The sequence below is a fragment of the Hemitrygon akajei genome, chromosome 7 (assembly GCF_048418815.1).
Source record: "Hemitrygon akajei chromosome 7, sHemAka1.3, whole genome shotgun sequence".
NCBI lineage: Eukaryota > Metazoa > Chordata > Chondrichthyes > Myliobatiformes > Dasyatidae > Hemitrygon > Hemitrygon akajei.
In genome coordinates, this window is record NC_133130.1 from 93,483,223 (window position 1) to 93,509,346 (window position 26,124).

General features: G+C 43.1%; 1 protein-coding gene across 7 annotated transcripts in view; it reads right to left on the reverse strand.

Moving 5' to 3' along the window:
- The window catches only part of LOC140730680 (pleckstrin homology domain-containing family G member 1), a 218,340-nt gene that overhangs the window by 123,088 nt on the left and 69,128 nt on the right, over positions 1–26,124 (reverse strand). For 4 of the 7 annotated variants that reach the window (XM_073051444.1, XM_073051445.1, XM_073051442.1 and 1 more), the window contains exon 2: positions 24,653–24,727. The exons of 2 other annotated variants lie outside the window; for them this stretch is intronic. In XM_073051444.1, the coding sequence (XP_072907545.1) occupies positions 24,653–24,701 (49 nt within the window). In that variant the 5' untranslated portion in view covers positions 24,702–24,727. Of the gene's footprint in view, positions 1–20,985; positions 21,026–24,652; positions 24,728–26,124 lie in introns of those variants that run through there. One more of the 7 variants, XM_073051446.1, reaches the window with a different exon arrangement.

The window sequence follows — 26,124 nt, forward strand, 5'->3', positions numbered from 1 at the left end:
ATGGGACATACCTGTTGGAACTATCACACCACATACTGAATTGCAAGAGGCAATACGTAGGAATCTAAACTACACAAATCTAATTACCTGATGGATTGATGGAAAATTTCCTCTACCTACCTAACACTAGTCTTAATTTCATTTTCTTTTAACCGGCCCAAAATGATGCAATGTGATTTTTTTTAAAACAAGTTCTCTATGGTCAGGATTGACAGGAATGGGTAATTTCTCTGGACCTCATGTTCTCAATCATAGCTGGACCAAAAAGAGACAGGTGAGGATAAAGAAGTGACTGTTCCCCAATGGCAAAGCCATTGTGACTTCTGCCTCTCCATCCTGACTGCTAGATAACAAACACATAATTCTGCTCATGTTGAATGATAAAGGTAGATATTACACAAATTTATGAATAAAATTTAAAATTAGTGACCTTACAGCGCTGGCTAGGAACAGAAGTAGGAACCACCATTTTGTTTTCTAGAAATGCCAAGAAAACAGACACAAAAGCCTTCTTTGTGCTAGAAATCAAATCAGTAGATAACCAATTCATGTTCAACACCACAAACTTCCCAAAATGTTTCACAAAAACATAGATAGAATTCAGAGAAACACACACAAAATGCTGGAGGAACTCAGCAGGTCAGACAGTCAACATTTCAGGCCGAGATCCTTCTTCAGGACCCACTGAACAATAGGTGTAATTGGACTCATTCATAAAAGGTATTAGGACAAAACGTAGCGAAGAATAACTTACAAACCAGAGAAACATACGCAACTAAAGGAGGGCATTTCAGTGCTTGGAACTTGAGCAGAGATGGACAATTGAAAGTAGAATTGTCCAAGCAGGCAGAATTGGGGGAAAGTGTCAGAGGGAGGTTTTAAGGCAGGAGGTAGATACAGAGAGACAGGAAGGCCAAATACAAAGTGAATGTGAATCGAAAGGATAAGAAGAGGGGGTTGGGAACGAAAATGGTAAACATACCTCAAGAATTTCCTGGAAGGAATATTAAATAAAAGTTACCTAGATTGACATAATTCATAAGATGTCAGGCGACTTTTAATAGCTGGCTACACATCAGCATTCAAAAGGACACCGGAGAAGGAAACATCTATTCCAAGAATGGATAGTGCAGATTAGGGTTGGGAAATCAACATCAGGGTATGTCAAAGCAGGAAAACAATATGTGTCAAGTTTCAGAGGGAAGTGAGCCAACCAAAATTTCAAAGTATTCATTTTCCAATTTGATTTGATTTAAACTGAAGGTAAAAAAGATGTTTTCCAAAAATGTAATCATTGAAGTTTCATCTTTGTACAGGAACTTTGTTGTACATATAGGGACAGCAAAACTGAATACAGTGGGCAAGTCCAAAACACACCCAACCACCTTGAAGCAGCAGTGGAAGAAAACTCAATGTAGGAATCTTTGCACCAGAACATTTCTTCATCACTGACCTGCAGAGCGAGGAATGCATCTCCAAGATAGGGAATGGTCATTGAATGAGTTTCAGTTAGATGATAGTTGCTTTCTTATGTGTACAGAAACAACCCTCAAACGCAACACTTCACAGGAAAGCACTCTAACAACCACATGAACAGCAGCACTCTAATCGGGGCACTCCTAAGTCTGTGAAAAATTCTTCAGAGCCTCCTAAGAATAGCTTTTCAGGATCCGAAACTTCCTGGTTTGACAATAGTGATTCAGCCAGAAGGTGTGGTGCAGCATTATGTCACTCACTATGAAAGAGGGGAAAAACACCCATTACCTCAAACTCTGCCGGATGTGGTGAATACAGTTGGACATAGATTACAGCCTGAAGGAGTCAGAAGTCACTTGCGTATAGACCAACAATCAATCTAATCAGGACTAGTTTCCCAGGGTGCATTTCCTCCTGCACTTCATTCCCACCAGTGGTACCCCTTGCAACATACCAGTCACGGGTCGGAGCATAACGTAAATACCATTTTGCCCCCTATTGCCATACAGCTATTGGCTGATCCAAATGTTACATTAACCGTGTATTTTCATCTGCCTCCGATAACATTGCACACCCTTGTTAGTCAAGTATCTGTCACCTCTAGGCTAAAAACACTGAAACCTGTCTCCACTGCTGTTTGAGGAAGAGAAATACAAGATCACAATGCCGGCAAAATAAAATTAAGCCTTGTATAGCCAGGGGATAGGGCAGGTCACCTATCTAAGAGCACAGCCTACCCCAAGAATAAACAGTTCCCAATTTTAAACAGCGCAGGGTTATAATGATCCATAGTTAGAGTGGAGACAGCCCGGGCTGAAGTTTCAGCACCAGTTTCCATGATATTGCAGAGTAGTTTGCAGTCTTGACTCAGAGTTTAAAGGTTGAGGGCAAGTCTAACCCCAGTGACTTGAGTAAATAACACAAGATTATCTCCTGGCTCTATGATGACACAGCAGGACAGTGTCCTCGTTTTCAAGCTTACACATGTCCCTTAACTAATCTGTAAAAGATTGTTTCCTTTCTCCATACCTGCTGCCCAATCTGCTGCATATTTCTAGAATTTAAAAAAAAATATGGTCAGATTTTCAGCAAATTGTAACATTCTCTTTTTTAACACCCACACAAAAAAAGTTCTTACCCGAGCAACTTTGGTCTCTATCATGGGCACTTTGCTCTCTCCATCCATGCCCCCACACCCCCCACACACAACTTAAAAAAAACACATTCTTCTTCTCACTTCCAATTCTGATGAGTGATCGTACTCTGAAATAACTCTGTCTCTCCACACATGCCACCTCACTGATTATTTCAAGTATTTTCAAAATTCACTTCAGGTTTCTGGCATCTGCGGGTTGTAACTTTATGCACGGTACACCTTTGCAATGCTGGCGAGCACTATTCCACATCACCTGTGAAAGCACTCAGCTCAAATTACAAGTGCCCACCCAAAAGTCTAAACAAAGACACAAGTTCTTCTGACCTTGTCATTCACGTGGTAAGGTTCATACTTTGGCTGCCCTGGTCAAGAGCAACAGACCTACCGGTAATATACTCCGAGGCATCTTGACCACATCAAGCCACATGCTACACTTGCTACTGTGAAAAATGAAAGCATTCTCAAATCCATCTCCTCACAGTTCCATGTACTGAAATCCGTTTGCCACCCCCAGCCCACATCCCTAACAGATCAAGATCACCTACAACAGCCATGATCACTATTAACGACACCTAATTCAGTGTCATGCACAAACTTGCCGATCAAGCCTTGGGCATTTGTATCCAAGTAATGAATAGCAAGATTCTCAACACTAACCTGAGCAGAGCACCACAAATCAGTGGCCTCCATTGCGAGAAACCACCTTCAACCACCACCTCTGCTTTCTACCTCCGAGCCAAATTTAAGTCCACATGACTAGCTCTCCCTGGATTCTATGGGACCTACGCTTCCTGAACAGCTACCATGCAGGACCTTGTGAAGGCCTTGCCAAAATCCAAATAGAAAAAATGCACCACCTCACCCTCATCTACCCTTTTGGTTCCCTCTTCAAAAAAACTCAAAGGCACGTCACTCAAGCTTTCCATACACAAAGCCATGCTGTTTCTTTCAAATCAGACTGTCTTTCCAAATGCTGGTAGATCCCATCCCTCAGAACTCCCTCCAGTAACTTCCCCATTACTGATGAAATAGTGAAAGACTCACCGGTCTGCCCAAAATCAGTTGGTTTTCCAGTGTCATAGGAAAACTAACCTGCTGACTGGTACATTCCAGTGTGCAGGAATATGAGCTGAGGTGAGGTGTTTGGTGCAGACACCACAATGGGCCTGTAGGTGAGGGCCCTGTACCCACGGGGCTAAAGTGAATCTTTCACCATTTCATTAGCATCCGTTCATGAACATCTTGGCTGGCTATTCCCTTGATATAACCCCCCCCCCCCCACCCCAAATGCCACCTATCCTCTTAAATCTCCCGCATTTCCAAGTTAGGACAGCTCATAGTACATTTTGTCAATGACACTGAAGCCAAAAAGACTCAATTACCACATCTCTCCCTCCTTGCCCAAGGAGCAACCAATCATCCCCACCTTTCCAGGACACATCTTCCCCTTAATGAATCAAGATCCACCTCTTGTTCCCCATTCTCACCAAGTACCATCTTCCTTCCTCATGGCCTGCAGCATATGTACCCACTCCTTCCTTCTGCTCTTCCATTTCAACATCTACTGAGGGCTTTACTCTAATTTTGCCAGTGACAGGAACTTCTCCGTTGTACACAACCCCTAGATGAAACAGAACAATAAACAGCAATGTCGGTGCGAGCAGCGGAGCGGGAGTAAGGAGTGCTCGTGATCGACATACAACTGGAGATCGGAGAATCAGCCGTTGTAGGTAGGCCGAGACCCTCGGACCTACTTGGAGAATACCTGAGGAGGAAGGTAAAGCTGCGCAAGCGCGGGTGACGTCAGTGGCGAGCGCGGGATTCAGCGCAAGAGGACTTCGACAAGAAGCCTGCTTTTCATTTATTCTGACTAATCTGGGATCAGGTAATGGGGGAGACAGTTAGAGCAGTGGTGTGCTCCGTATGCAGTATGTGGGAGGTCAGGGTCAACACAGTTGTCCCTGATGATTACACCTGCAATAGGTGCATCCAGCTGCAGCTCCTATCAGACCGAGTTAGGGAATTGGAGCAGGAGCTGGATGAACTACAGATCATTCGGGAGGCAGAGACAGAGATAGATAAGAGTTATCGGGAGGCAGTCACACCGAAAAGACAGGAGGTAGGCAAATGGGTGACAGTCAAGAGAGGGAGGGGGAGCAGACAGAGAGAGAAGAGCACCCCTGTGGCCGTTCCCATCAAAAATAAGTATACCGTTTTGGATACTGTTGGTGGGGATGACCTACCAGGAACAAGCTGCAGTGGTCCTGTCTCTGGCACTGAGGTTGGACCCGCGACTAGGAAGGGGAGGAGGGAAGAGAAGAGAGCGGTAGTGATAAGGGATTCTATAGTCAGGGGGGCAGATAGGAGATTTTGTGGGGAAGGTTGGGAGTCTCGGATGGTATGTTGCTTCCCTGGTGCCGGGGTCCAAGACATCTCAGATCGGGTGCAGGTTATTCTTGAGAGGGAGGGCAAGAATCCAGATGTTGTGGTCCATGTAGGGACCAATGACGTGGGTAGGATGAGTGAGGGGGTCCTGCGTAGGGAGTTCAGGGAGTTAGGTGCGAAGCTGAAGAGCAGGACCTCCAGGGTAACAATCTCAGGATTGCTACCTGTGCCTCGTGCGAGTGAGGCAAGGAACAGAAGGATTATAAAGATTAATACGTGGCTGAGAGGATGGTGTAGGAGGGAGGGCTTCAGGTTTGTAGATAATTGGGCCTTGTTCCAGGGAAGGTGGGATCTGTTCCGAAGGGACGGTTTACACCTGAACTGGAGCGGTACTAATATTCTTGCAGGGAAGTTTGCTAGAGCTTCTTGGGGGGGGGGGGGTTAAACTAAATTTGCAGGGGGTGGGGATCCAGAATGTGAGAGAGGATAGCGAGAGGAAGAATAAAGGACAGGTGGGGATGACACGGTTCCGGAATATTGTGTGTAGTAGAGGAAGGTGGGGCAGAACAAGTGATAAGGAGGACTCATGTACAGAGGGATGGTCTGACGGAACATGGAGTTAAATGTGTTGAAAGAATAAGTAAATGTAAGAAGGACAACAAAATTCTAGGGGCGTATAGCCCGATGGGAGTTCAGGGAGCTGGGTTAAGCACAATAGGCAGCAATTCAAACAGAGAGAGGGGAAATGGGTTAAAAATTCTATATCTGAATGCACGAAGTGTCAGGAATAAGGCGGATGAGCTTGAAGCCCAGGTGCGAATGGGTAACTATGATGTTGTTGGGATAACGGAGACATGGCTGCAGGGAGATCAGACCTGGGAAATGAATGTACAAGGGTATACGTGCTATCATAGGGACAGAAATGTGGGCAGAGGGGGTGGGGTGGCCCTGTTGGTGAGGAATGAGATTCAGTCCTTTGCAAGGGGGGACATAGGGTCAGGAGAAGTAGAGTCTGTGTGGATAGAACTGAGGAACAGTAAGGGCAAAAGGACCCAAATGGGTGTTGTCTACAGGCCACCAAACAGTAGCATGGATATTGGGTGCAAGTTGAATAGGGAGTTAACATTGGCATGTGGCAAAGGTAATGTCGCAGTAGTTATGGGGGATTTCAACATGTAGGTGAACTGGGAGAATCAGGTAGGTGCTGGACCACAGGATAGGGAGTTTGTAGAGTGCCTACGGGATGCATTCTTGGAACAGCTTGTACGAGAGCCGACCAGGGACAAGACTATTCTGGATTTAGTGTTATGTAATGAACAGGATTTGATAAGCGATCTCGCAGTAAAGGAGCCATTAGGAGGTAGAGATCACAATATGATAAGCTTTTATCTGCAATTTGAGAAGGATAAGGGCAGCTCGGAGGTGTCAGTGTTGCAGACGAATAGGGGAAACTATGGAGCCATGAGGGAGGAGCTGGCCAAAGTTGACTGGACGGATAGCCTAGCAGAAAAGACAGTGGAACAGCAATGGCAGGTATTCTTGGGAATAATGCACAAGGTGCCTCAGTTCAGCCCCCAGAGAAGGAAGGATTCAAAGGGGAGAAAGGGGCCTCAGTGGTTGACAAAGGAAGTCAGAGACTGCATAGCATTTAAAAAAAAGGAAATATGACAGAGCTAAGGTGAGTGGGAGGACAGTTTTTAAGGGGAAGACAGTTTTAAGTGGGAAGTTTTTAAGGAACAACAGAACTTAACTAAAAAAACAATACGGGGAGAAAAAATGAGGTACGAACGCAAGCTAGCCAGGAATATAAAGGAAGATAGCAAAAGCTTTTTTAGGTATGTGAAGAGAAAGAAGATAGTTAAGAACAATGTTGGGCCCTTGAAGAATGAATTGGGTGAAATTGTTATGGGAAACAGAGAAATGGCAGAAGAATTTAATGAGTACTTTAGATCTGTTTTCACTAAGGAAGACACAAGCAATCTCCCAGATGTATGGATGGGCCAAGGACATAGGGTAACAGAGAAAATGAAACAGATTGACATTCGGAAGGAAATGGTGATGAGAAGACTGATGGGACTGAAGGCTGACAAATCCCCAGGTCCAGATGGTCTGCACCCTAGGGTACTAAAGGAGGTGACCCTGGAAATTGCAGATGCATTGGTAATCATTTTCCAATGTTCCTTAGATTCAGGATCAGTTCCTGAGGATTGGAGAATGGCTAACGTTATCCCACTTTTTAAGAAAGGAGAGAGGGAGAAAACAGAGAACTATCGACCTGTCAGCCTGACATCAGTGGTGGGAAAGATGCTAGAGTCCATTATTAAGGATAAAATAGTGGCATATCTAGATAGCAGTGATAGGATTGGGCCGAGCCAGCATGGATTTACCAAGGGTAAATCATGCTTGACTAATTTGTTGGAGTTTTTCGAGGATGTAACCAGGAAGTTAGACGGGGGAGATCCAGTGGATGTAGTGTACCTCGATTTTCAGAAGGCATTTGATAAGGTCCCACATAGAAGATTGGTGGGTAAAATCAAAGCTCAGGGCATCGGGGGGAAGGCATTGACATGGATAGAAAACTGGTTGGCAGATAGAAAGCAAAGGGTAGCGGTGAATGGGTGTTTCTCGGAATGGCAGGTGGTGACTAGTGGGGTGCCACAGGACTCGGTATTGGGACCACAGCTGTTTACGATTTACGTTAACGATTTGGATGAAGGCATAGAAAATAACATCAGCAAGTTTGCTGATGATACTAAGCTGGGTGGCAGTGTGACATGTGATGAGGATGTTAGGAGAATTCAGGGTGACTTGGATAGGCTGGGTGAGTGGGCAGATACTTGGCAGATGGCGTTTAATGTGAATAAGTGTGAAGTTATCCACTTTGGGAGTAAGAACAGGAAGGCAGATTATTATCTGAACGGTGTAGAGTTAGGTAAGGGAGAAATACAAAGAGATCTCGGAGTCCTTGTTCATCAGTCACTGAAGGTGAATGAGCAAGAGCAGCAGGCAGTGAAGAAGGCTAATGGAATGTTGGCCTTTATTACAAAGGGAATTGAGTACAAGAGCAAGGAAATCCTCTTGCATTTGTACAGAGCCCTGGTGAGACCACACCTGGAGTATTGTGTACAGTTTTGGTCTCCAGGGTTAAGGAAGGACATCCTGGCTGTAGAGGAAGTGCAGCGTAGATTCACGAGGTTAATTCCTGGGATGTCCGAACTGTCTTACGCAGAGAGGGTAGAGAGACTGGGCTTGTACACACTGGAATTAAGGAGATTGAGAGGGGATCTGATTGAAACATATAAGATTATTAAGGGATTGGACAAGATAGAGGCAGGAAATATGTTCCAGATGCTGGGAGAGTCCAGTACCAGAGGGCATGGTTTGAGAATAAGGGGTAGGTCATTTAGGACAGATTTAAGGAAAAACTTCTTCTCCCAGAGAGTTGTGGGGGTCTGGAATGCACTGCCTCGGAAGGTAGTGGAGGCCAGTTCTCTGGATGCTTTCAAGAAGGAGCTAGATAGGTATCTTATGGATAGGGGAATCAAGGGAGATGGGGACAAGGCAGGAACCAGGTATTGATAGGAATTGATCAGCCATGATCTCAAAATGGCAGTGCAGGCTCGAAGGGCCGAATGGTCTACTTCTGCACCTATTGTCTATTGTCTATAATATGAGAAATCTTCCAGACAAGAAAAGATAGAAAGATCGATATTTTATTGATCCCAAAGGAGATTACAGTGTCACAGTAGCATTACATGTGCACAGATATAAATATTAGAAGAGAAGTGGAAACAATAAAAACAGTCTAACAGGTGGTAGTCATCACTTCCCCAGCTAAATGTTGACTCATTGTAGAGCCTAATGACCAAGAGTAAGAATTACCTCATATAACGCTCTTTGGAGCAGCGCAGTTGTCTTAGTCTATTACTAAAAGTGATCCCCTGTTCAGACAAGGTGGAATGCAGAGGGTGAGAGACATTGTCCAGAATTGCCAGGATTTTCCATAGGGTCCTTTGTTCTACCACAGTCTCCAGTGTGTCCAGTTTGACTCCTGCAACTCCTATCAACAATTTATTGACCCTGTTGGCATCACCTGTGTTGACGGCATTGCCCCAGCACACCACCGCATAGGAGATTGTACTGGCAACAACAGACTGGTAGAACATGTGAAGGAGAGGCCTGTATACTCCAAAGGACCTCAGTCTCCTCAGGAAGTAGAGGCGACTTTGGCCCTTCTTGTACACAGCCTCATTTGCTGAACACAGTAGCCATGTTTTGCAGGTCTGCTAAAATGCTCTCAGTTGCTTTCATTTCCCTGGTTTCCAGCTGCCTTCAGAAATGGTGACTCCAATCCTGTAGCAACAAGGAATCCTTCCCCCTGTGACCCGAAGCACTGTAACAAAGCCAGGGTCACTGCCATTTGGAGATCAAGGTCCTTGTGAGATTTGTTAGTTCTAAACAATTATTTCACTTGTAAATTCTATTAGCAATCAAAAGCAAATGATTTAAATTAACACACTGTACAAAGCAGACTGTCCTAGACTGTCAGAGGGAACAGCTTTCAGATAAGACATTGACATCCAAGTGCAGAGAGGACTGTGGCATAAAGTGTTCTTTTTTGAGCCAGTTTTCAAAGGGAGAATAGGGAACGCTCTCTCCAGTGCTCTAGACGGAGATTTGAATGGGTACGTGAATAATAAAGCCTGGAGAGAAATGGGACACTCAGGTGGACATTTTGATCAGCTACTCTGCTCTCACTGTGCTGACGGGTTGCTGCGCTTCCTCTCTGGGGCAATGACACTTCAAAACATTTGCACAAGGTTTGAAGAGCTTTGGACACCCTGGGAATTGCAACTGGAATATTATTGTCACCTACTGAGGCACCGTCAAAGGCTTATCCTGCATAGTCTTCATACAGATCAATTCTTTACACAGTCATTGAGGTAGAAGAAGGTAAAACAATAACTTAATAAAGTGCAACAGCTACACAGAAAGTGCAGTGCAGGTGGACAGCAAGGTACAAGGTCATAACAAGTGAGATGGTGAGGTTAAGAGTCCATCATTCCAGGGAACGTTTCAATAATCTTCTGACAGTGAAGTAGATGCTGTCCTTGAGCCAGCTGGTATGAGCTTTCAGACTGATAGCAAGGTGGGGGGGGGGGGAGAGAAAGAGAGACCAATAGGATCAGTGGGGTCTTTGATTGTGCTGGCTTCTTTACTGAGGCAGAGAAGTGAAATGTTGACAGTGTCCGTGGAGGGAGGGCTGGTTTTCGTGACGTGCTGAGCGCATCCGCAGTTTCTTGCAGCTGCCATACCGAGCATTACGCATCCAGATAGGGTTCTTTCAATGGTGCATCAATAAGAATTGGTAAGGGTCGACCAAATTTCCTCAGCCTCCTGAGAAAGTGGAGGTGTTGGTGAACTTTCTTGGCTGTGGCATCAATATAGTTGGACCAGGACAGGCTACTGGTGAACATGAAGCTCTCAAGCCTTAACCTCAGTGCCACTGATGTGTACGGGAGCTGAGACTTGTTGGCTCCCAGGTCTGAGCTTGGTGAGGAGTCTGCTGAATCATGGTACCGAAGGCTGAGTTGTAGTCTAGAAATGATAGTCTAACATTGGAGTCTCTGCTGTCCAGATGCTCCAAACGTGAGTGTTGGGCTAGGGAGATGGCATTCGGTGGGAGTTTCAGTGGCAAACAAAATGCAGTGGATCAAGGTTATCTGGGAGGCTGGAGTTAATGTGTGACATGACCAGCTTCTCAAAGTACTTCATGATGGCGGATATCAGAGCCACTGGGTGGTAATCATCAAGGTAGGTTACCAAGATGATAATGGTTTTTTTTTTAGACCTCAGATTGAAGCAGGGGGAGGTCAAAGATATCTGTGTCTATTTCCTCAGCTAACCTGCAAGGGATCTAAGGACATGGCCAGGGACACCACCTGGGCCAAATGCTTTCCATGTGCAGCGTTACTTGAAAATAAACCAAAACCGCAGAGAGAGACTGAGTACGGGAGTTGACGCTATATGACATGCTTCCAGAATAACTAAATTCCAAGTCGAGAAAAGTATGTTCAATCCTTTATTAGGAAACCACTAAAGATGAATGATCTTCTAGTAGTAAAAAAACCAATGAAACTTAAATTAGCGATATAGGAAACTAAGTGAAATAATAATTCCAATTAGTGATAATTGAAATAAGCAAATTAACGGTCAAGAACAAAAAGCACTCCTGGCTCAACTAGTCTAAACTGATGAAGACAAAGCAAGAATAGAATACGTAACTATACTCAATTGCTTTAACCACACCCCAACTCACATGACAAATTACCCTTAATAAACGCTCAACACAAGAAAGAATACAGACAGACAGAAAACAGATACATGGCTTCCACACCATGGGTTCAGCTAGAAGACTGATCTTAACTCCGCAGGAGGGAGAACTTGACAAAGGATCTTTTATTTCATTCATTCTGATGCTTTGGAAGCAAAATAACCAAAGAGGGTTCAGATGGAATGGTCATGCAATCCCCATGCCAAGTACAAACGCATTGGACTCCACACTGAAAGATATTAGAACGGAATCACAAAAATGGAAGCACAAAAACATGGAAACAAACAAGGAACGTGAAAGAGCTTTCCGAAAATAGAGTCGAGACCATGAGGAACAGTAAGCATTATGAGTACATTTGAAGGGCGATTGCCTGGGACACCTTTCTTCTGGTCTGGCAATTTGAACATAAAAGTTTGAGGATCACAGACCTTCTCAATGCTCCAACCTTCATCTGGGTAGATGTGCCAACAATGATGGATACACTAGACCAGATTTCCAGAAAGGAGGGGATCCAGCCTGGCATTTATAGTGGTGACCCTCTATTCAACACTTAGTTGACGGGTGACCTGCACTCCTGCAGATCACAGACCATCTGGAGAGAGAGACGGAGTTAATGTTTCAGGTGAATGACCTTTCATCAGAACCATTCTGAAGGATCACTGATCTGAACCATTAACATTCTCTCTCAAAACATGCTACCTAACTAACATCCCTTATTTTATTTCAGAATTCCAGTCACTTTGACTTATTCTTGTCTCATTTACTAAAGCCATTTATAATTTTGAAGCTTCTATTAAATCTCACTTTAAGCTACAACCTTCGGGTTTATGAACATCCACGTTCTACAACAATTCCAAAAAGTCCCACCCGTGCCTTCTCCCATGTCGTTCACCTGAACTGAACACGATAATCCCATTTGAAGGCCAGCCAGTGCACTGGAGATTTAACACATCTGCCTGCTATGTACATGTTGCTTTTCCATGTACATGAAATCTGCAGCCTTCAACTTGTCCTAGTAGTTTCAAAGATTTGCATGGATGTGTACAAGCTTCACCCCATTCCTGTTGTATCCTTTAAAATGTTTTTTTTAGTTTGAACTTGTTCTCATACATTAACTGAAGGGACACATAATTGTGTGTATCACTCCCATCTGGTAAACAACCACTGACCATTACCTCAAAACCAATTTTATATTCCTGCAGCATTTAATGCTCTGGCATTAATAAATCCACACTGGCCATCATTTATTAAACCCCATTTTTATATTGGATTAGCATTTAAAATATTTGCATTAAGCTGACAGAAGATTTAAACCAACCCCCTTTCTTGGCTGGGATTTGTAATGCAGAAATTGGTTTACACCAAAGAACTGACAAGGAAAAATTGAGATTGTATTGAAGAATTTTCATACCAGGAAGTCAGAGTCAGATAAGCAACGCAATTTAATTCTGAAAAAACAAAGGCAACAAGACATAAATCAATGTAGGTGATTGAGGTAATAGCGTATTCACCAGTCATCTATCAAAGTCCTAGCATTTCTAGAATGATTTCTCTGACCAGATGACAGCAAATACTTGGGCTTGGAAAAGGATACACAGCCATAGATAAGAGTTAGATAACATAATAGAAAACAGGAAAAGAACATAAAACTGTACAACACACAATGTTGTGCTGAACTAATTGAACTGGTGAGTAAAAGCCTATTAAACTAGTCCATTCAGCCTACATGCATCAATAAAACCCAACTGACTCCATTCACATGCCTGAGAGCCTCTGATGCCTCTGTTATGTTTGCCTCAACTAAGACTCCAAGTAGTGTATGTCAAGCACACACCACTCTAAAAGACTTGCCTTGTACATCTACTTTGAATTTATCCCCCTTACCCCAAAAGCATGTCCTCTGGTATTAGACATTTTACCCTGGGGGGAAATACTGCTCCTCAATGGTATAAACTTCTGATTCAGGTCTGCCCTCAGTGTTTGCCATTCCAGAGAAAACAACCCAAGTCTGTCCAACTTCTCATAACACAAAACTTCAAATCCAGGCAGCATCATGGTGAACAACTTCTACACCCACACCAAGGCTTCCACATCTGTCCTGTAATGGGGCCACCGTAATACTCCAGGTATGGCCGAACCAAGTGGACCGTTCACATTGTGGGCAGCTTTGCCAAATGGAGCACCACAGGGGTGCTCTCTGGGAACTCAGCCATTTACCATCCACATCAACGATTTGGGTAGGAAGTATCATAGTATCCAAATTTAGCAATGACACAAAGTTGGGCAGTGGTGCACATTGTGACAATGAGAAGAGCCTATAGAAAAGATGCTTGGCTAACTGAATTGCAAAGGATGTGACAGAAAAAAATAAGGGAGAATAATGAGGTCATCATGGTCGGAAAAACCATATATTTTCTGCAAATGGGGAAATCTGAAAGACAGTGGTGTTATGAGGAACTTGGTCTTGCACACAAGTCTGTGAAAAAAGTTACAAAGTAATGAGCAATTCTGAAGCAAATGATATTTGGCCTTTACTTCAAGAGAATGTGTCTACAACAAGTGTATGGGACATTGGAAAAAAAGTTGAATTTCCCCATGGGGATGAATAAAGTATCTATCTATCTATCTATCTACAAAAGTAATAACAGCTTATTGCAATGGTATTGAAACTTGGTGAGACCAGATCTGGAATACTGTGTACAAGTTTGGTCTCTCTCTCTGTGAGAAAAAGAACACTTACAAAAAGGGAGCAAAGAATGAGAAGCGATCTCATTAAACTATACAAAAATTCTGTTTGACAATGTTGAAATTGCACAATGTTTCCCTGGTCTCTAGAACCAGGGCTGTCTCAAAACAGTGAGCTACCCTTTCAGAATAGAGGAGTGAAGACATTTCTTCACCCACGAGGTACTGAATCTTTGAAATTCTAAACTCAACAGGGTACTGGAGGCTCAGTACTCAAGTATATCAAGAGAGATAAATTTTCAATATTAGAATAATTTAGGGTCATGCAGGAAAGTTGCAATAGAGGCAAAAAAATCAACTATTACTCTTGCTGAATGACAGTAACAGCACAAAGAGTCAAATGGCTTACTCTTACTTTATCAGATGCATTTTTTTAAAATCACAAGTACATCAAAACATAGTGAAAGGTATCATTTGCATTAACAGCAAACACAACCCAACTCAAGGGTGTGACAGGGGCAGCCCGAACTGTTGCCACATTCCGGTAACACTATCAGAGTTACTGCAACCCATAGTGAAGTTGGGATTCACTCCAAAGCAGTAAGTCATATCCACCCATTCCAATGGAATTCCTTCGCAGTTTGCTACTTGCAGATGTTAGAATGGTGATCTTTAATGAGTGACCATCAACCTTACCATTGTTTTCATTGCTGGTTACAAATTAGGTTACAACTCTGTCTTGTCCTTGAACACAGATATCGCCAGTGTGTGAGTGCAGACGACAGTCAGTTTTATCTTGAGCAAGTTATCCACTGGGATCTGTAAACGAAGCTTTGAACTGGTTCAAAATGTTCTGTTGTAATTGTTTAAAAACTCCTGCAGGAAAACAGACCCCTGCTGCAGTCAACTGTGCTAATAAATAGGTTACCATTTAACACAGTCAGCAATTCAGCTGGAATATCATGGTTCAGGTTTCTCTGGCAGGCCTTCAGCATTAACCCAGGTAGCAAGGAAGGGACTCCTCTAAGGCAAATCCCCGCAGAACATTAACTGTGTCTGTTCTTCAGCTCAAGAGCAGCTCATTATCACAGAGCTCTTTATCTCATGGTTGGAAGGGCCTAATATACCTCAAAGGCTAAACAACAAAAAAACATTTTCATTCAACTGTTATTGAAGTCAAGTTTTGACTTTAACAACAATCAAAGAGCCAAAAAGGCACTTTCCACATGAGTAATTGGCCAAAATAATATTAAGATAGAGTCAAACATGGCAGCATCAGAAGTGACTGAAGGGTTGGTCAGAGAATCAGTTTTTATCCTTCACAAGACTTTAAAGGGACATGTAAGCAATGCAAGAATTAGGATCAAGATAGACAATTACACAGACCTCAAAGACAGGAGAAGCTAAGATCTTAAGCACAAGAGTTGCAGAACAGGTCTGGATAAGGCAAAGTATGGACATGGGAAAGAAGGAGTTCTTTTTGTTGGACATGAGCTTTATAAAAGTCAGCAAAAGGGGTGATCTAGCAGAAATCTGCATAGTGTAATCCCTGAAGGACCAACACAGGCAGACAGGACATTTGAGAAATATGGGAAGTGGCAAAGAGTAAGGGGAGAGTTAATGGACAGAAGCAAGTGCACTTTATTGATGAATGCGATTGAGGGTAGAAAAAGATCAATTGAGGCTCAGTTACAGATTGAAGAAGACACCAAGAATAAGGATTTAAAGTGGGATTGAAGAACGAATCTCAACAGAGCAGGGATAAAAAGATTTTATCCACTGCAAGCAACCAGTCAATGTCAAGTCATTACTAAATTGAGTCCAATCAACCTAGGATGCATCTCAAGGGCATTAATTATAAAATCAGATTGCAATTTGACCCAGAATAATTCTTTGGCAAGGCCACATATGGAACATTGTGTGCCATTTTGACTCCCTTATCTTCATAATTATTTTAATACCATCATGCGATTGGGAAGGGAGAGGATTGAAAATTACGGAGCAAGGGTGTGGGAAATTAGCAGGTAAAGAAAAACTCTTTAAATTAGAGGGAAAACTCCGAAGCCAACCAACACACCCCACACATCCTCTCACCCCAAGTAAGCCATCCAATTCTGAACATGCTGAAGTTCGGAAAGTGTACATAATGGGTGGCATTGGCAGCACCAAATGTTTACTCTGTAGCTCTTGAATTCATCTTGACAAGTTAAGAGTAAAGAACACTACAGCACAGGAACAGGCCCTACAGGCAATTATATTGTGCTGAAATAATTAAATTAGTAATAGTAATCAAACGCTCAACTACATCAAAATCGGCATGTGATGTGAAATTTGTTAATTTAGCAGCAGCAGTTCAATGCAATACATAATATAGAAGAAAAAAACACAAAATAAAATAATAATAAATAAGTAAATCAATTACAGTATATGTATATTGAATAAAGTAAAAATCGTGCAAAAACAGAAATACTGTATATGTTTGTATTTAAAAAAGTGAGGTAATGTCCAAAGATTCAATGTCCATTTAGGAATCGGATGGCAGAGGAGAAGAAACTGTTCCTGAATCGCTGAGTGTGTGCCTTCAGGCTTCTGTATCTCCTACCAGATGGTAACAGTGAGAAAAGGGCATGCCCTGGGTGCTGGAAGTCCTTAATAATGGACGCTGCCTTTCTGAGACACCGCTCCCTGAAGATGTCCTGGGTATTTTGTAGACTAGTACCCAAGATGGAGCCGACTAAATTTACAACCCTCTGCAGCTTCTTTCAGTCCTGTGCAGTAACACCCCCCTCCCCCTCCATACCAGACAGTGATGCAGCTTGTCAGAATGCTCTCCATGGTACATCTATAGAAGTTTTTGAGTGTATTTGTTGACATACCAAATCTCTTCAAACTCCTAATGAAGTATAGCCGCTGTCTTGCTTTCTTTATAACTGTATCAATATGAGGGGACCAGGTTAGATCCTAAGAGATCTTGACAATCAGGAAATTGAAACTGCTCACTCTCTCCACTTCCTGACCTTCAATGAGGATTGGTATGTGTTCCTTCACCTTACCCTTCTGGAAGTCCACAATCAGCTCTTTCGTCTTATTGACATTGAGTGCCAGGTTGCTGTTGTGTCACCACTCCACAACGTATCCCTCTGCCTACACAATGTCCATATTGTTCTGTTCCTTACACACTCACTGCCCATCCAAGAGCCTCCTGAACACCCCATCATATCTGTATTCACCACCATCCCAGGTGGAATGTTGCAGGTACTCACTCTCTAAAGAAAAACTTGACCTATATATCTCCTTTTGAACTTACCCCCTCTCAATTAGACATTTCAACTTTGGTAAAAATATACTACGTTGCCTACCCTCTCAATGCCCCTTAATCGTATAAACCCATATCAGAACTGCCCTCAGCTTCTGCTGCTCCAGAGAAAACAACTCAAGCTCGATCATCCTCTCCTTATAACACACGTCCTCTAATCCAGGCATCATCTGCACCCTCTCCAAAGCCTCAACATGCTTCCTATAATGGGGCAACCAGAACTGAATCCAACACTCCAGCTGCAGCCTGACTAGAGTTTACATTTGCAATACAACTTCCCGACTCTTGATCTCAATTCCTCGGCCAATAAAGCCAAGTGTGCCACCCTATCAACTGTGCAACCACTTTCAGGGAACTATGGACTTCAAGTGCAATATCTCTCTGTTCATCAACACTGTAAATGGTCTTGCCATTAACAGTGTACTGTCTCTTCACATTTGCACATTGGATTGAATTAAAGGTCATCTGTCATTTCTCTGCCCATAATCGGCAACTGATCTATATAAAACTGTATGCTTCCCTGGTCTTCTACACCTTTCCGCAACACCAATCTTCATACCATCTGCAAACTTACCAAGCCATTCATCTGTGTTGTCATCCAGAAGTCCCAGTACAGATTACAGAGCACCACTAGTCAAGACCCCCAACTAAACTAAGTCCCATCAATCACTACCCTGCAAGCCAGTTCTGAATCCAAATATCCAATTCACCCTGGATCCCATGCTTATTAAACTTCTGAATGAATCTCCCATTAGGGACCTCAGCAAATGTCATGCTAAAATCTATGCACACAACATCCACAATTCTACCTTGAATCACCTTTGTCACTTCCTCAAAGCTCAATCAAGTTAGCACACACCTTGCCCTGCACAAAGCCATCCTGGCTGTCATTAATTCTCCCACGGTTTTGTAATTACTCATAACTCCTATCCCCAAGAATCCTCTAAAGTAATCTTTCTACCACGGACATGAGACTCACTGGTCTAGAACTTCCAGGAGTATGCATGTTTCTGTCCTTGAATAATGCAACAACATTAACTACTTGCCAGGACCTTGCCTGTGGCTAGAGAGGACATGAAGGTATTGGTCAAGGCCCAGAAAACTCATCTCTAGTCTCTCTCAATAACCTAGTGTATATACCATTAGCCCAAAGGACTTATCCACCTTAATATTCTTAAGAGACCCCATTCTCTCTCTCAAAAAACCCTAGCAAATTAGCACATTTCACACCAATCTCAATATCCTTCCCTTGGTAAATGCTACTGAAAAGTACTCATTTTAGACCTCACCCACATGCTCCACCTGCAAGCACACATTCCTCCTCTATCCTTGAGCAGTCTTCCCAACACACTAGTGATCTGCTCGCTCTTGATGCCTTGAATGCCTTGCTGTTCTCTGATCTCACTCACCAAGGACTGTTCATGGCCTCTGGCTTCCTAATTGCCTTCTTGAGTTCCTTTTGGACTCTACTGCAATGTTTGACTACAGCTTCCTAAACCTTACATATGCTTTATTTTTGTGTGACTATATTCACCACCTCTTAATGTCCAAGGTTCCCTTGCCTTGCCTTTCTATCTTACTGGTACATAATTGTCCCGTACCTCACGCAGTCAGTCTTTAAACATCCCCCACATGTCAGATGTTCACTTGCCAAGATCAGCGGTTCCTAACTAACTCTCCCAAACATTCCTAATTCATACCCTCTTAAATGTGCTGCTCCAATTTAATACTCTCCCCAAAGGTCAATACCTATCAGTATCTACATCTATTTTAAAACTTAAGGGGCTCAAGGTCTACTTCAAGATCCAAAAGGGAAAGAAACTTCAACATGAAAGGGAAAACATTACAAGGCAGCACTTTGTAGCAAGGCTGTTCAAAGTGACAGTGCTGTGGCCTCCCAGAGTGGAAATGTTGGTGCTTCTCCTATCAACTCAAACAACACCTAAAAAAGGACATTGGTTTAAGGAACGGGGACCTTTCTTTTCAGCCAGAAAGTAGCAAGTACTTAGAATGTACTAACAACACACACGAAGTGCTGGTGGAATGCAGCAGGCCAAGCAGCATCTATAGGGAGAAGCACTGTCGACGTTTTGGGCCGAGACCCTTCGTCAGGACTAACTGAAAGGAAAGATAGTAAGAGATTTGAAAGTAGGAGGGGGAGGGGAAAATGCAAAATGATAGGAGAAGACCGGAGGGGGTGGGGTGAAGCTGAGAGCCAGAAAGGTGATTGGCAAAAGGGATACAGTGCTAGAGAAGGGAAAGGATCATGGGACGGGAGGCCTAGGGAGAAAGAAAGGGGGTAGGAGCACCAGAGGGAGATGGAGAACAGGCAGAGTGATGGGCAGAGAGAGTAAGAAAAAAAAAGGCAGGGGAAAAAAACTAAATATATCAGGGATGGGGTAACAAGGGGAGGAGGAGCATTAACGGAAGTTAGAGAAGTCAATGTTCATGCCATCAGGTTGGAGGCTACCCAGACGGTATACAAGGTGTTGCTCCTCCAACCTGAGTTTGGCTTCATCTTGACAGTAGAGGAGGCCATGGATAGACATATCAGAATGGGAATAGGACATGGAATTAAAATGTGTGGCCACTGGGAGATTCTGCTTTCTCTGGCGGACAGAGCGTAGGTGTTCAGCGAAACGGTCTCCCAGTCTGCGTCGGGTACTTAGAATGTACTACCTACGAGAGTAGTTGAAACTGAGTCATTAACAGCTTTTAAGTGTCCGGATAACCACTTGAATCACTTGGACATAAGAAACAGGGTGAAGGGATTAATGTAGAAAAATGACTTATAATCAACATGGATAAACTGGGCCAAATGGACGGTTCTATGCTTTAATATTCTACCATTCTTCTGTAAGTGACCAAGGTTGATTATACATAAACAATGCAACCATCCTCCATTCACTGAATTTTTCTGCAGAAATTACTCTGCTTTAACCAGGGCAAGATGCTGTAGTCTGTGTCTTTTGCTCTCCAAACAGACTACTTGAGTGAATTGCCTCCTAAAAAAATAGACAGCTTGCTGGCAGTCATGTGACCTGCCCTTGGCACCTAGACCTCAGATAAGATTGTGTTAGTGAATAAAAATATAGGCGAGGTCTCTCTCATCAGTGACACAGAGGAGGAGTAAGTCAGGAGCTTAAACTCCAGGTGGATCGCAATATCAATTACATTTTGGGACAAAGATGAGTGGATTATAAGATTAGGGGATATAGAACCTAGATATGGAAATACAACTGTGGGACAGGCCAAGTGCAAGGAAATTAAAGTGTTTTTTTCTCCCAAAGTCTGTAGTGAGGAAATTATTGTGCATTGCCTCAATGGAATTAGAACACACACCCAGTTACAATGAACATAGGACAGTACAGCTCAAGTCCTGCAGCCTATGTTTATGCCAAATTAAACCAATACCCCACCCCTCCAATACCCGCACCTTCAAGCATCAGCTTAAAGCCTCGTGTATTCCGTGGCAGCCCATTTCAGGGACTTACCCCTGAAAATGTACCCCTCTGACCCCACAAGCATTTCTGCCCATTTGCCCTAGCTACAGCTCAACTTAGAAATAAAGTAAGCTTCCACCAGCTCTCCCCCTCAACCTCCAAGGAACCAGAGAAAGTTTGATTTTCCTACCTGACTGCATTGAGATGTTATAGTCAGTGTTGGCACACATCTTAAGAAAAAGAAAAAAAAGATCATTGGTTCCTGTCAAGTTCTGAACGTTGCCCTGCCTAAGAGGCTCTAGGCTAGAGCGATTAATAACCCAATAACCCAAGGCCCCACCCATTTACTCAAAGAGATTTCAAGTTCCAATGATACAACTTCAAAGTGGAGTGGGGAGTTCACCTGTGCCCTGGCCACAACCGTTTATCACAGGCCGATTATTTGTCAGAGCTTGCCGTGCAAAATTAGCAGCTTCTCTCTGGCATCGATGTTACAGTGATGAATGCACTTCCATGGGTAAGATGAGAGTGTGCTGAAGTTGTGAAAGATTATTTTAAGTCTCACCCACAGAAAGCTGGTGTCTCTACAACTCAGGACTTGCAGAACCCAGAGGAGCAGCTCTCATAATGGAAGCTCGGAAGATGAGAGACATTGAAATCCAACACCATTGATCAGAAAATAACTTCAGTTACTTCGGTAGAAATCAACTCTGCCCTCCCTCCTACGAATTAGTTTTAGATTACATTTGTGCACATTTTCGGTTCTACAAAGCTGCTCACCTGCAGAAACAAGAAACACAGCAAACAAAAACAGATCCTCCTCCTGTACAAACAACCCAAGAACTTGAATGGAATGCAAATCAAACAACTCCCAGAGTCACTAAATTTCATGGGAACGACCGCAGAGGAATATTAACTGTATTTGCTTGGTGACAATGATGGTGAAGTCAATGTGGTTAATTTGTCCTGAAGTTCAAGTTGAATACCTAGTGCTAGGATGGGGAGAAGTTCATCACTGACTAGGTCAATTTGACCAATGAAAAGGAAAACGTCATGGATTTACAACAACATGTGATAATAAGAGTGCTAAAGAGATTCTCTGCAGATGCTGACTGCCCTGCTGAGTACAACAGTTAACATTTCAAGCCAATGACTAATCATTAGAACTGTTTTTCATGAAATGTCAGCTCAGTCTGTTTCTCTACAGATGCAGCAAAGTAGATTATCGAATTGTTGAGTAGTTTATGGGATTTCATGGCATTCAGTTGGGCTGTTACAGTCATGTTGGATTTGGGTTAGGCATGCTTTCCCCAGGTCAAAGCGTTCTGCTGAAAATTAGTACTTCTTTCCAGCACCTTATATTAAGAACAATATTTGGACTTTCCATCTTCTCACAGGTCCATAGACCCTTTGGCCCAACTGGTTCACACCCACCAAAATTCCTATCCATGCACTTGTCCAACTGACTGGTTTTTGTATCTGCCTCAATCCACATACAGTACATACCTGTCCTGCCCCTCAAGTCTAGCCCAGTAGTTTTTGACTTTCATAAACCTGGAAAAAGAGAGTGAATTCACCCTAAGCCCCTAACGACTCTGTGCACCTCTAAAAGGTCATTTCAGTCTCCTATACTCCACAGAATACAGTCCAAGCCTGTCTAACCTCTCCCACTAACTTGGCCCTTATTTTTGGTGATGTTCAAGTCAGATATGAACAAGGGTTCCAAGTCCCTGGTATCAGGTCAGGTTTTGACTTCACACCAGAGCATGGCACCTTGCCATTGTGAGAAAGATACCACTGTCGATTTTCCACGTAGCAATGCAGTTAATTCTTAAATATAGATATGACCTGCATATCCTTAGTTACCCAGAGAACATGACACTTGGGAACATTCTGCAGCTTCTGAAAGCTGAAATATAATCCCTTAAAATGTAGGGGATACCATACGGCCCCTCAAATCTATGCCAGCTCTCACAGCAAGATATACCCAAGCGTCTTGTCTGATAACATGAAGTGGCTTAGTGTATCTGGGCGATAAACATTCCAGCTTTAATGTTGAGACTCTCACTCTACAACAATCTGCACCTCTGGCCGCCCGAGGTGTACTTGGGCTTTGTCGAAGTTAGAAAGGGATAGAGTGTGGGCAGAGTCACCATGCCCCACGAGGAAGGATTCTGCTGGGACAGCCAGTGGCAAGATTCAGTGAAACAGGTCAGCAGCCTGGTCAGAATCAGTCACTGAACCCCTGGGACAGGACCAGATCCACTGAGGTAAGGAACAGCACTGGCTCACCAGTTACATGACTGGACAGTGAGTCAAAGGTCTAATTGACACAGTCTCTCCTCATAAATAGGGATTGGCTTCCTGACTGAATCTGAAAAAGCTGACATCACAACGTCTGGACCATTTGGCTCAACGTTCCCTTGAGGAAAAAAAACATTGCACCCGTAATTGTCCGCCCGCTAAGTTTGTTTTAATGACAGTAGGGGCAGGGCTGGTACTGTTTATGGAATTAGAAACGGGCAGATTTTTATTGCCTCGATTGTCGTTAATGTAGATCAAACTCGATGGTAGCCCAGGCACTAGGGTACAATCTCTTTCTTGGCACAATTTCCCAGTTCAAAAGGAACAGACTTTATATTCATCCCCATGATTTGCTTTCAACGCCTTTGGCCTTTAGTTTATTCAGAAGTGTGGCATGCAGAGCTTAGCCCAAAGTTCGAAGTCTAACTTACATTGGAGACCCCGCCATCCAGGAAAGGGCTGCTGTATCCTTTAGAACCCACGTTGGCCATTTATTAAACTGCCATACAAATATTCTTGTTCTGCAGCTCAGATCAAATTCCATCACTACATTTGTATCAATATATCACTTACAATCAGGAAAAATAAATCGGCAGAGAAAGTTTAAGATTCTTACTACAATGCCATGTGTTGAATGGCAGTGTGATAAACAGAGTGACTACCATTCTGCCCAGCATAACTGTGCTGACCCCTTGCTGGACCAGACAAACCAATCTCACTACCACACCATTTCACAATGCACCCTTCATCTTTGCTTTAAAAATATCATCTACCTGCAGGAATTATCCCCCACTCCAAATTGTCCAAAATAGTCTTGCCTGGGCCCATTATCTTAAGCTGAAAACAAGATCAGATCAAGTGCATTGCAGTTCGGTTGCTAGGAGCCAATTCTGTACCATCTCCACTCCTACAAACAAGGCTCCTTTGATTCAAAGAGTTTAAAGCCAGGAATCTTTGCAATCAAACTTTACTGTAAAAAGCAACAATTTTGCAAGGGAACACCATAAACACCAAAAAGAATGAATTGTTTTAAAACACTTTAAACATCAGATCATCTCAATGGTCAGACAATCAAAGAAAGAACAAACTTTACACTTCCACAGATAAAAATGAAGAATTATTAAACAGTATAGCTGGAAGCAGTTACTAAAGAATTCAACTTGTCATGCCACGGGAAACAACATTTCACAACAAATTACTCAGCATAAAGCAGCTCCCCCACAAATTGATAAAATGCCCAGTTATCAGTAAAACAGAGGCACCCTCCAATTGAAAGAAAAACAGCTTTTGTAAAAGAAAATTAAAAATCTGCATTTCATTGAAAGTGCACAGTTCATTTTATTTCTCGGTTAGAGAGAGAGCTCTAAAATTAAAACACCTATTCTGTCAAATGCATTGCCTAACTCTACTTTTTTTAAAATAAACTCCAAAGGGGATTGTGGCACATTGTGACACAGTGCTTCAGAAACTCTGCCCTTCATCTATTAAAGGTGAAGACTTATTGCTACTTGCAAACATAGAACGACACACACCAGAAAAAAGCAAGTACAAACCTTCACTTCTGGAAATGGCCTCTATCTCCTCCAGTGCCTTATCTGGCATCTCAGCACACAACAAACTACTGGAACCTGAAGGAGAGAATGGACAGAGTTCTTGAAAGCTGCATAATGGACCCATGAGAAAGAGCCTTCATCGTCACACACACATGCTCTGATCTTAGGAGGTGGAAAAACATGCACATTCTAAAGTCTCAAGCACAATCTCAGCAAACGTTTCCAATGTGCCAAGAGTGCCAGGTTTCAGATGAGCTGTCAAGGACTTGGGTGAAGGCAAAGATCGCAAAGAGCATGGCAGCTCTTGGCTGCTGATCCACCCGACACATCTATTGGATGAGTTACTCGAGAGAGGAGACAAGCAGAAAGCAGGGAACTATTGGATAGTTAGCCTAACTTCTGCCAGTAGTGAAATGTGGAAATTACAACACGGAATGAGTTGGAGGTACAGTATGAATGTGTATAACATAAAACAAGTGGGATAAATGGGGAATTTTAGATTGGCAATCAGTAGATAGGGTGCACAGGAATTGACCTTTAGCCAGAGGATGGTCAGTCTGTGTTATTTATTGCCACAGACAGCTGTGGAGGCCAGTCACTGGGTATATTTAAAGTGGAGGTTGATAGCATCTTGATTACTAAGGGACTCAAAGGCAGGAGAATGGGGTGGAGAGGGATAATAAATCAGCCATGATAGAATGGCGGAATAGACTGGATGGGCTGAATGGCCTGATTCTGCTCTTATGGATCCTATCCTTATGGGCATACTTTCCATGAATTGATCACAATGTTTCCTATACCAGTAGAATGTATACTGGCATGATAAGATTTCATTTATTTCCTATGACGTGAAGGAAGGTCACTTAGCTAATCAAATCCATGTTGTTTCTCAGAGTAAGCCCAACAATCTCTTTCCCCAATTCACCTCCTCTCCTCCTCTACCAACCCCCTCCCCACCGGTTCTCATACCACCCTATGCCCAGTAACCAATCTACTGCACCACCAGCATGTCTTGTGGAGGTGGGAAAAAAGCCACAAGAGGCAGTGGAAGAGAGCAGGAAAGCAACCCCGACTATACAGAACAACATCGAATCTGGGTCAGCAGTGCTGTACGCTTGTAAAAAGATGCTTCACAAATTAAAGTCTGCCTCCAAAACCTAGCTGAAAATAAAGCTTCCTTGTCTAGCCAACTGTTGACAATGTTCCTTCAGCTTGTGACCATGACTTACAGAAGAATGTTGAAAACTTAGAAACCATTCATAACCGTGAGGGGAATGTTAATGGCAGTGGTGTAAATGCGGGGGTTCCTAACCTGAGGTCCATGGGACTCACAGTTAATGGTAGGGGTCCAAGGCATAACAAAAAAGGTTGGGAATCTCCAGTGTAACACTGAAGGTCCTGGTTCTCCCCTGTAAAATCTTTGATTTTAGTTTTTTTCGCCCTTGAGATCACAATGAATCGGTTTCAGTTAT